The 10569-nt window shown below is 72.2% G+C and overlaps 2 protein-coding genes across 3 annotated transcripts; one reads left to right on the plus strand and one right to left on the minus strand.

The window, feature by feature from the left end:
* The first annotated feature begins 1001 nt into the window (after window positions 1-1001).
* PRPH (peripherin) lies at window positions 1002-4519 on the plus strand. 2 transcript variants are annotated; one of them, XM_068663413.1, is made up of 9 exons: window positions 1004-1426; window positions 2305-2365; window positions 2550-2645; window positions 2729-2890; window positions 2974-3099; window positions 3183-3403; window positions 3768-3817; window positions 3957-4033; window positions 4140-4519. In XM_068663413.1, exons 1-9 carry the CDS (start codon window positions 1056-1058, stop codon window positions 4182-4184), a joined length of 1209 nt encoding a protein of 402 aa, XP_068519514.1. In that variant the 5' UTR covers window positions 1004-1055; the 3' UTR covers window positions 4185-4519. The 2 variants fall into 2 exon arrangements, 1 of the variants encoding a protein (XP_068519514.1); XR_011090310.1 differs by lacking the exon at window positions 3768-3817 and having other exon boundaries at window positions 1002-1426.
* A 2363-nt stretch (window positions 4520-6882) lies between these two features.
* C1QL4 (complement C1q like 4) lies at window positions 6883-9888 on the minus strand. The gene is made up of 2 exons (XM_068663579.1): window positions 8502-9888; window positions 6883-7230 (listed from the first exon to the last, which is right to left on the minus strand). The coding sequence occupies exons 1-2, from the start codon at window positions 9021-9023 to the stop codon at window positions 7051-7053; spliced, it is 702 nt and encodes a 233-aa protein (XP_068519680.1). The 5' UTR covers window positions 9024-9888; the 3' UTR covers window positions 6883-7050.
* Between the last annotated feature and the right edge of the window lie 681 nt (window positions 9889-10569).

Raw genomic sequence — 10569 nt, forward strand, 5'->3', positions numbered from 1 at the left:
GTTGGGGGCTGCTCCTACTGTGGGTGGGTTACACGGTGCTGGGCTGTCTGCACAGCGCCTCGACTGGGGGCTGAGCCCTCCCCTGTGCCATACGGCGTCCCTGGGGTCCCCGGAACCCTGCTGGGCTGCCACACGGGTGGGGGACCCTGGGGGTGACCCCTGGGGATGCTTGGAAGCCCCATGGTACCTCACACCCTGCCCCTAATCGTGGCCGGGGCTGTCCCCAGATGCCCTCCAGCACCAGTCCTTGGTCCTCAGATGCCCTCCAGCATTGGTGCATGGGCGGGGAGCAGGATGCGGCCCTGGGCAGGGCTGGGTTAGCCCAGGGCGCTGGTGCAGACGGGCCCTACGTGGCGTCGCAGCTCCTGGGCTGCCTGGCGTCACTCTGCAGAGCCTGGGGGGGCTGCTGGGCTTGGTGGGGAGCGGAGACCCCCCCCCCGCAGCACCCGGCCGCTTCCCGTAAAGCACCGCCCTGCTGCAGCCGTGCCCGGGAAGGGGGAGGGGGGGATGGAGGGGGGCCAAGGCCCGTTATTCAGCGCTGCCCCTGTGCATGGCGGCTCTGCAGGAGCCAAGTCACGGCCCCGGGGGGGTGTGTGGGGGACAGGGTGCCCCCTCCCTTGGCTGTTGGGGATAGGGCCTGCAGCGCTCTGGGCGGGGGGCATCCAGCTGGGGGGGGCTCTGAGGAGCCTTGCAGAAGTCCGAATGGATCTCCCTTCGCAGCCCCACGGGGGGGGGCAGCTGTGTCCCCCCCAGCCCCACCCCACACTATGTCAGGGACCCCCCCGCGGTTCCTGCCCGTGCACCCCCCCCGGCACCTCTCCTGCACCCCCGCACCCCGCTGCTCCCGGCCCCGCTCCCCGCGCCCCCCCCCAACCCCCCGGTGCCATCGTTCCCCGCGCCCCCGGGGCGCTCCCCGCAACCCGAGGCGGGGGCGGGCCGCGCTCCCCCCGCCCGCAGCCCCGTCCTCTCGCTACCGGAGCCCCCCGGCGGGGCGGAGCAGCCTCCCGCTATAAACGACCGGAGCCTGGGGCCGCCGCCGCCTCCCCGCCGCTGCCATGGACCGAGGCAGCCGCGCCCCCCCCGCGCCCCGCCGCGCCCCCGGGGTCCCACCGGCCCCGGTCTCCGCCGCTCCCGGGCGCTTGGCGGAGGCGGCGGCCGCACGGGGAGCGGAGCGGGCGGAGCTGGCGGCGCTCAACGATCGTTTCGCGGCGTTCCTGGAACGGGTGCGGGCGCTGGAGCGGCAGAACGGGGCCCTGCGCTCCGCCCTGGGCCGCGCCGCCGCCGCCGCCGCCCCCCGAGCCGCGGGGCTGGTGCAGGGCGAGCTCCGGGGGCTGCGGGACCGGCTGCAGCGCCTCGGCCGGGACCGCGATCGCCTCCAAGCCGAGCGCGACGGGCTGGCCGCCGAGCTGCGGGGGCTGCGGCAGCGGTGGGCGGCGGGCCCGGCACCGGGGGACCGGGAACGGGGCCCGGGAGGGGCGGCGGTGGGGAGTGGGGGGCGAGGGGGGATGCGCCCGGGTGGGGACCGGGGCGTGAACCGGGATAGGGACCTGGGGGGGAACTGGGATGCGCTGGGTACGACCGGGAGTGTCCCGGTGACAGGGACGTGCGCCGGGATGGGGAGCTGGGGGTGCCCCAAGGAACATTGGGGTGGGCACCGGGGGGTGCCCCGGGACGCCCTGGAGAAGGCACCGGGATGGGGGTGATGGAGACACCCCGGGAGTGAAATGGGGATGGGGGCGGGGGGCGCCGGGGCTGCTGGGGAGGGGACCGGGACACGCAGCGCGGTGCTCTGGGGGGAACCGGGGGTCTTTTGGGGAGGGTCCAGGGGGTGCAGCCGCTGTGCGCTGGGGAAAGCTGGGGGGATGCACGGGAGGGGCTGGGGGGGAGCGAGGCACTGCGGAAGGGTGGGGCCCAGGGCAGGGCGCAGGGTCCCCGCCTTGCAGGAGGGGACGCACTGGGAGCAAACTGGGACGAGCACTGGGAGGAGGTGGGGCCAGAGGTGGAGGTGGGCCCCCCGGGGAGGAGCAGGTCCCAGTGAGGGATCCTATAGGGCTGCAAGGGGGTGGGGGCCCTGCCCCAGGGCACTGCAACAGGGACCGGGGTGGGGGACCCCAGGGATCTGTGGGTTCTGCGGGGGGGTGGGGGGCTGCCTGCAGCTGGGGGGTGCGAGGGGCTTGTGGGGCCCCTCTTCCTCCTCCTCCCCTGTCCTCTGCACTGTGCAGGGGGACCCAGGCAGTGGCAGGCTCAGGGTGGGGGGTCTGCACCCCGTCCCCCTCCTTCCTTCTCACCGCTGCTGCCCCCCAGGCTGGAAGATGAGATGCAGAAGCGGGAGGATGCGGAGAAGAGCCTCGTGCTGTTCCGCAAGGTGAGCGGGTGGGGGTCCCCGGCCCCCACGCACCCCACACATTCCTGTGCCTCTGTGCAAAGTCTTGGCGATGCACCGGGTGCTCCCCGCGCTGCACAGACCAAGGGCGGGGGGGACATGGTGGGGGTCCTGGGGTCCCGTTCCTTTTGTATTCCCCTCGGCTTAGCCTGGACTCTCCTTGCAGGACGTGGATGACGCCACGCTGTCCCGCCTGGAGCTGGAGCGCAAAATTGAGCTGCTGATGGATGAGATCGGCTTCCTGAAGAAGCTGCACGAGGAGGTGGGGGGCCAGGGCTATGGGGCGGCGAGGGGGGTGGGATGGGGGGATGCCGGCATGACCTCCCACGTGCCGTGGCACCCCAGGAGCTGCGGGACCTGGAGGTGAGCGCGCAGAGCCAGCAGGCGGAGGTGCAGGTGGAGCTCCGCCAGCCGGACCTGACGGCCGCGCTGCGCGACATCCGCACCCAGTACGAGAGCATCGCCGTGAAGAACCTGCAGGAAGCCGAGGAGTGGTACAAGTCGAAGGTACCCGGGGACATGGGGGGGGACACGGGGAGGGGGCGGGATCCCCCCCCGCAGCCCCGACACCCCCGCCATGGTCCTCGCAGTTCGCCGATCTCTCAGACGCGGCCAACCGCAACCACGAGGCGCTGCGGCTGGCGAGGCAGGAGATGAACGAGTCCCGGCGGCAGATCCAGAGCCTCACCTGCGAGGTGGATGGGCTGAAGGGCATGGTGAGCACCTGGGGACACGGGGGGGGGACACGCAGGGACCAGCCGCAGCCCCCTGCCACCCCTTCTCCCCCCCCTCCCCGCAGAACGAGGCGCTGCAGCGGCAGATGCGGGAGATGGAGGACGAGTTCGGGGTGGAGATCGGGAGCTACCAGGACGTGGTGGGGCGGCTGGAGCAGGAGATCCAGCACATGAAGGAGGAGATGGCGCGGCACCTGCGCGAGTACCAGGACCTGCTCAACATCAAGATGGCCCTGGACATCGAGATCGCCACGTACCGCAAGCTGCTGGAGGGCGAGGAGAGCCGGTGAGGGGCCGCGGTGGTCCCGCTGGGGAGGGCAGCACTCGGGCTGGGACACGAGGGAGGGAGCAGCACCCGTGGCCTCGTGTCCCTGTCGGCACCGGGAGCCCTACGGGGTGCAGCCGTGCAGACCCCGGCCATAGAACAGGGTCGCCCCCCACCCCGGTCACCCCCTTGTGATGGAATTTAACTGCTCCGCGCATCGCTGCCACGCTGGGAGAAGTTCCCTGAGAATTTCTCCAGGCAGGGGAGCTGCCCCAGCCCTGCTGCCGCCGCCAGCCCCGAGCTCCTCCCGCAGCCGAGGGCTCGGCACGGGACAGGGTCACCGCGACCCCCCCCGCACCCCCCTCACCGCCCTCTCCCTCCCCAGGGCCACCTTCCCCCTGCACCCCGCTGCCTCCTTCAGCACCAGAAGCTCAGGTGAGGGCTGGCCGGGCTGAGGGGGGAGCCCAGATTTGGGGGAACGGGGATCCCCAGAGGGTCCTTTGGGGCTGTGCCCCCCCCCCCAACCTGCACCCCGAGGTCCCGCTGGGGGGCTGACGGCTTCTCCATGCCCCAGTGCTTGAGCTGGAGCCGGTGCCGAGCCCCGTGCGGAGGATGCTGCTCATCAAAACCATCGAGACGAGGGACGGGCAGGTAAGCAGCGGGGGGGCTGCACCCCCCCCCGGTGCGGGGTTGACCCCCCCCGGTGCGGGGCTGACCCCCCAGATGTGGGGCTGACCCCCAAATTCTCCCCCCACAGCAGGTGGTGACGGAGTCGCACACGGAGCGAGCGGAGCCCAAGTGAGGGGGGGCTCCCGGTGCCCCCCCCCGGTGCTGCCCCCGCCGACGGAGGCCAGAGCGGACCCCTGGGACTCCCCGGTGCGGGCCGGGGAGTGGGGCCGCCCCCCCGTGCCCCCCCCCGTATTTATCGCTGGTTATCGCCCTTTGGTTCTCCCCGTGCCGTTGCCACCGCGGGCGGATTTTCCGTTGTACCGAGCGCGCCCCCCCCAACACCCCGCCCCGGTGCTGCCCCCCCGGGGGTGGGCAGGGGACGGGGAGGCCCTGGGGGGGGGCCGGGTGCTGCACCCCCCCCGTCGTCCCCGTTCGCGCTTGAGCGGCAAATAAAGGCTGGAGCCCGGAGGCGGCGCTGTCGGTGGCGGGACCGGGGGTCGGGACCGGGACCGGGACCGGGGACCCCTTCCCCCCTGGCGTTACGCGGCCCCCCCCGGCGGCGAGAAGAGCCGGGTCCTGGACCCCCCCGGGATGCCCCGTTCCCCCCGGACCCGCTCCGGCCTTGGGGCTGTGCCGAGGCTGCTCGGTTCCAGCCCCGGGATGGGGCTGGGGGCGGCACCGCTGGGACCCCCAGCCCCAAATACCACCGGGTCCCCGCCTGGGGCTGCGGGGGGAGGACGAGCACGGCCCGGCCAGCGCCCCCCCAACCGCACCCATCCCGGGGCATTATTTTTTTCGGCGCCCCCCCAACCTCACCCATCCCGGGACATATTTTTTTTTGGGGGGGGGGGGGTCCTCAGCCCTCCCCTAAGCCCCCCCCGCATCCTCAACAAACACACGGAGCGGTGAAGGCAGGGGGGTGCCCCCCCCCCCGCAGGACCCAGGTGTTTGGGTGCTGCCCCCCCCACGCCATAACTGTGACCCCCCCCCCCCCCCCCCCGAGCCGTGCTGGCCCCTGTCCTGCCCAGTGAGCAGCGAAGCGGGGTCATGGGGGGGGGCACGAGGGGGGACAGACCCTGACGGTGCCGCGGTCCCCTCCTGGGCCGGGGGCACCGCAGGAGCTGCGCGGGGGGGGGGGGCGCAGGGACCCCCACAAACCGCGGGGGGGCGCCCAAGCTGCACGGCCAGGTCCGCTCCTTACCCAGGAGAGCACATCCACGCTGCCAGCCCCCCCCCAGAATGAAAGCAGCACCCCAGGTACGCCCCCTACCCCCCCCTCCAACCCCCGCTGCCTGGGGGGGCCGTGTCGGTGCTCAGGACCCCCCTCATACCCCCCACCTGCAGGCACTGAGCCCCCCAGAGCATCCCCCAACGTTGGTTTGTATGGGGGGGATTAAGGGACAGGTGCCAGTGCTGCCCCCCCCCAAAAAAAAAAATCCCATCCCTGCTGTCTCGCCTTGGGGCGTCCAAAGAGGGCTTCTTCTGCACACTTGTCACACCAGGGGGGTGACAAGCCGGGGGGGGGGGGGGGCGAATGCAGCGCTGGCTCTGCCCAAGGCTCAGGTGGGGTGCTCCTGGGGGGGGGGGGGGGAGATGGACGGACCCTGGGTGAGGGGAGGGAGACCTGGGGTCAGAGGGGTCTGGGGAGAGGGGCAGGGGAACATTGCCTGGGGAGGTGGAGGGGACCCCGGGGTTCAGGCCGGAGGGGACTGCGTGGGGCAGGGTGGTGGGGGGCACCCTGGGGTGCCCCCCCATGCTGGGGGTGTCCCACGCAGAGCTGTTCACTCAGGCTCTCCCCCCGCAGCATGTGCCCCTGCTGCTGCAGCTGCTGTGGCAGGACTTGCAGGACCTTCCCGGCGTCATAGAGGTGCTCAGGAACCTTTGGGGTCCTGGTCCTCCTGTCCCCCCCCCTGTCCCTCCCCACCTCCCCCAGGCCCCCTGCAAGCACCTGGGGCAGCTGTGACCACGTCCACCCCCCCCGGGGCTGGGGGCTGCCCCCATGGGCACCCCCACGCTGCTAATAAACTATTTTGTGCTGCACGTTGCTGTGGGGTCTCTGTGGGTGCTGGGGTGTTGGGGACCCCTGCCCTGCCGCTGCACCCATGGGTGCTGCCCCTCCCGCCCCCTCTCCCCCCCCCCCCCCGATGGCCAGGCAATGCCCACGCTGGGGAGGTCCAGGGTTGTGGTGTGTGTGGGGGGCATTTTGGGGCATCCTCCTGCCACCCCAGGAATTCCCAAATGCTGCCAGGGCACGCAGTGGTCCGAGCGTGCTCCCCCCCAAAAAGTGTGCATGGTGAAGGGGGGGGCCCTTCGCATCCCCGGGGGGGCCCTTCCCATCCAGCATGGCCAAAAGGTGCCCATTATCATCCTCACCAGCAGCCCCAAGTCTGTTACCAGCACGGTGGTGACGGGCAGATGGGGCCAGCACCGAGCAGGGGGGTCACTGCCCCCCCCCCGGTCCCCAGTGTCCCCCCCACGTTGTCCCCAGGAGGCAGCAGCCACGTCTCCAAACCCAGCGTGGTTTATTGGGGGAACATGAGCCCAGTGATCAGCTGCAGGGTTTGGGGATGGGGGGCTCCAGGGGGGCAGACGGGAGAGCACCAGCCCCCCCCCAGTGTCCTTGGGGGTGCTGGCATGCGGGGGTGCGTGGAACACAGTGGGGGGGGGGGAATCACAGGGTTTGGGGGTGTGCTCAAGGGGCATTTACACGTGGGGGGGCTGCTGCGTGCACGCGGGTGTGCAGGGAGCCGCTGTGCGAGCGTGCACGCGGGTGTGCGCGGGGTGGGGGGCGCAGGGGGGGCTGCGAGGTGTTTGTGCACATGGTGTGCGCGAGGGGCACCAAGCGTGGGGGGGGGGGGGCGTGTGCGCATGGGGGGGATCCTCGTGGGTGACCCATCACCCTGGGGACGTTTCGGGAGGCGGATAGGCCGGTGGGGGCCGTGCAGCAGGAGGTGCCCCCCAACCCCCCCCGGCACCCCATCCCCGGGGGGGGGGGGGGCTCAGTCGGGGTAGATGATGAAGCCCGAGAAGGTGCTGTACTTGTTGGTGTTGCCGCCGTGCACCTTGCCGCCGTCCAGCTTGACGCAGACCTCGTCGCCCACGTCCAGGTGCAGGATGACGCTGTTGCTGGCGTAGTCGTAGTTCTGGTCCGCGTCCTGCGCGATGGCGCTGGCCCGCACCTGGGGGTGCAGCACCCACCCCCCCCCCCGCACCCCCGGTATAAGCAGGGGATCGGGAGCAGGGTGCTGAGCTGCTCCGTGCCACCCCCAGCCCGCTTGAGCCCCCCCTCCCCAGTCCAGTGCCACTCAAGGTCGTGCCGCCCATCTGCGGCAGAACTGGGTGAGGGACCCCAGCATCGCCCCCCCAGACCCCCCAGCAGCTGGCAGGGACAATTTGCCCCCCCTCCTCGCAACCCAGGGTCCCCCAGGATGGGACGGCCCCGCAGTTGGGGCTGGGTCTCCCACCCTGCCTGGTCCCAAAAGGGGCCAGAGAGCCCCAATGCCCCCAGGAGCCGGTGGCTGTCCCCTGCCCCGTGTTCCTCTTCCTAGGGGGGGGGGGGGGGGGAGAGGGTTTTGGGGGCACCCAGGGAGAGAGGGGCAGCTCCCAGCGGGGCGGCGCAGCTGGCATCAACCGCAGCAGATCGATGCTCGTTTATCCCATAATAAATGGAAAACGTCCGGGGCGAGGCGGGGAAGGGAGCTGCCGGCCGGGCTGTGAACAAAGGGACCAAGCCGGGGGCACAACCGGTGCCCCCCCAGCGCTGGCCAGGCAACCAGGGGCATCCGTCCTGGCTGGGGGGGCACAGCCGGTCCCCCTGGCTACAGGCAGACCCCGCTCCCTGCTGGCTCTGAGCCCCCCAGTCCCGAGGGAGCACAAATCCCCTTCCCCATGGTGGGAGTACTGGGAATGGGGGGGGGGGCACAGGTCTGGGGCTGCGGGTGCTGTGCTGCACCCCAGGGTGGCTCCACTGGTCCAGGGAAAAGGGATGGGGGGGGAGAGGAATGGGATCGGGGGAATGGGATGGGTGGAGATGGGTGTGGGGGAATGGGGAAGAGGGAACGGGGACGGGAATCGGGAATCGGCGTGGGGAATGGGGGTGGAGGGCGTGGATGGGGGAAATGGAACGGGGGAACTGGGGTGGGGGGAGCTGGGGGGGGGGGGAGTCCGGAGGGGGGAATGGGGTGGAGGAAGCAGGGTGAGGGGAAACCAGAAAGGGAGAACTGGGATGGGAGGAAACAAGATGAGAAAAACGAGAGAGGGGAACCGGGATGGAGAAGCGAAGAGAGCGAGCAGGGAGAGCGGGGATGGGGGCAGCCGGCAGCGGGAACGGGGCCGGGCAGGGGAAGGGACGGAGCAACGGGGCTGGAGGAGCCGGGCTGGAACAGGGCGAGGGGCCGGCCGGGGGCGAGCGGGGCACCGGGGGGAGCTGCCTGGGGGTCCCAGCCCCTACCTGCCCGTTCTTCATGAGGTCGGCCCACATGCTGGTGCCATCGCCGCCGCGCATGAGGACGTGGTAGGTGAAGAAGTAGATGCCGGGCAGGGGGCAGGTGAACTTCCCGCTCGACGGCTCGTAGTAGTTGCCCACGTTGGTCACCACGTCGTCGAAGCGCAGCACCTCGTAGCCCTCGTGGGGCTTCCGCAGCCCGGCGTAGAAGGCAATCTTGGGGCTGTAGAAGGAGGGGATGTACCCCCCGGGACCCGGACCCGGCGGTCCCGGTGGCCCTGGCCGGCCCGGTTCCCCCGGCGGTCCCCGCGGCCCCGGTGGCCCAGGGGGGCCCCGTACTCCGGCACGGCCCTTGCGCCCTGGCTCACCCTTGGCCCCCGGCAGGAAGGGTGGCGGGGAGGCAGGGGGCAGCTCGGGGCCGGGGTAGGGGTCGCAGACCATGCGGCAGCTGCCCAGCATCTCGTAGTGCGCGGCCGCCTTGGAGCTGTGCACCAGCAGCGGGATGGCCACCAGCAGCACCAGCACCATGGCCACGCCGACGGCCGCCCCGGCCACCCGCTTCCTGCGGCTCAGCCGGGAGGCAGCCAGCGCCAGAAGGTCCTCGTCGCCCTTGGGAGCGATGGTGGTGCCGGGGGGGCGGACGGCGCCCCGCCGCCCGCTGAGCCTCACGCCCTGGCGGGGACCGGGCTGGGAGAGGGGATGGGGAGGGACGGGGATGGGGACGGGGATGGGGACGGGGATAGGGATGGGGATGGGGAGAGCAGCGGGAATGGGGATGGGGATGGCAGCAGGGCTGGGGACAGGAACGGGGCTGGGAATGGGAACAGGGCTGGGGACAGGAATGGGAATGGGGACAGGAATGGGAATGGGGACGGGCGCAGGACTGGGACCGAGGATAGGATCAGGAGCGGGGACGCGGCTGGGGCAGGGACCGGCGCTGGTGATGGAGCCGGGGCTGGCACCGGAGCCGGGACCGGAGCCGGGAGCAGAGCTGCGGGTGGAGCCGGGACTTCAGCCGGTGAAGGGGACGAGAGCGGAGCCGAGGATGGAACCGGGAGCGGAGCCACCGACGGAGCCGGGAGCGGAGCCGGGAGCCGGGACGGGGCTGGAGCCGGGAGCGGAGCCGGGGCTGGAGCCGGGAGCGGAGCTCCTGCTGCAACCAGGACCGGAGCCGGTGTCGGAGCCGGGACCGGAGCCGATGATGCAACCAGGACCGGAGCCGGTGCTGGAGCTGGTGATGTAACCGGAGCCGGGATGGAGCCGCCGCCGCCGCGCCGCGCGGGGCAACTTCTCGCCAAGTTGCCCGGGAGCGGGACCCCCTCCCCCGGGAGCGCCCCCCCCGGGAGCGCCCCCCGCTGCCCCGCTCTCCCCGGTGCGCACCGGCGGCGGCGGGGCCGGGCAGCGCCTCCCGGGGCGGTTCCGCCGGGGCCGGGGCTGTCGGGGCGGCCCCAACCGGGCCCGGGGCCGCGCCTCCCGGTGTCCCCCCTCCCGGTTCCCGGTGGTCCCCGTCCCCCCCCGCATCCCGCCGGTGCCCTCCGGTACCTGCCGCCCGCGGCGCCGGGAGCCACGTGCCGGGACCGCCGCCCGCGCCGCGCCGCGCCCGCAGCCCCGCTCCGCCCGCCCCGCTCGACGGCACCGGGCACGGCGGGGGCGGGGGCGGGGGGGGGGGGACCAGAGCGAGAGGAGGGGGTGTCGAGTGTGCAGGGGGGAGGGTGCCCGGGGGGCGCAGGAGGGGGTGAGAGTGAGCGTGCGGGGAGCTGCTGGTGCAGGTGTGCACGCGTGTGCGTGGCCGGGGTGCGCTGGGCGCAGGGGAGGTGCTGGGGCAGGGTTGGGGGGCTGCATGGGGGGGGCACGCGTGTGTGTAAAGGGCTCAGCGCGTGTGTGCGTGGGGCTGTGTGTGTGCAAGCAGCATGTGTGTGCACGGAGCTGTGTGTGTGTTTGCAGAGAGCTGTGTGTGCAAGCAGCGTGTGCATGTGTGGGGCTGCGTGTGTGCAAGCAGCGTGTGTATGCACAGAGCTGTGTGTGTGTTTGCACAGAGCTGTGTGTGCAAGCAGCGTGTGTGTGCAAGCAGTGT

Source organism: Anas acuta, chromosome 29 (genome assembly GCF_963932015.1).
Source record: "Anas acuta chromosome 29, bAnaAcu1.1, whole genome shotgun sequence".
Taxonomy (NCBI): Eukaryota; Metazoa; Chordata; class Aves; order Anseriformes; family Anatidae; genus Anas; species Anas acuta.

Bases quoted from the DNA above. Each gene is read 5' to 3' on its own strand.
- C1QL4 (XM_068663579.1), bottom strand. From the start codon at position 9,023: ATGGTGCTGGTGCTGCTGGTGGCCATCCCGCTGCTGGTGCACAGCTCC. The intron at 7,231-8,501 runs GTAGGGGCTGGG...CTGCACCCCCAG, and splicing joins ACCTCATGAAGAACGGGCAG to GTGCGGGCCAGCGCCATCGC.
- PRPH (XM_068663413.1), top strand. From the start codon at position 1,056: ATGGACCGAGGCAGCCGCGCCCCCCCCGCGCCCCGCCGCGCCCCCGGG. The intron at 2,366-2,549 runs GTGAGCGGGTGG...CTCTCCTTGCAG, and splicing joins GCCTCGTGCTGTTCCGCAAG to GACGTGGATGACGCCACGCT. The intron at 3,404-3,767 runs GTGAGGGGCCGC...CTCCCTCCCCAG, and splicing joins CTGGAGGGCGAGGAGAGCCG to GGCCACCTTCCCCCTGCACC.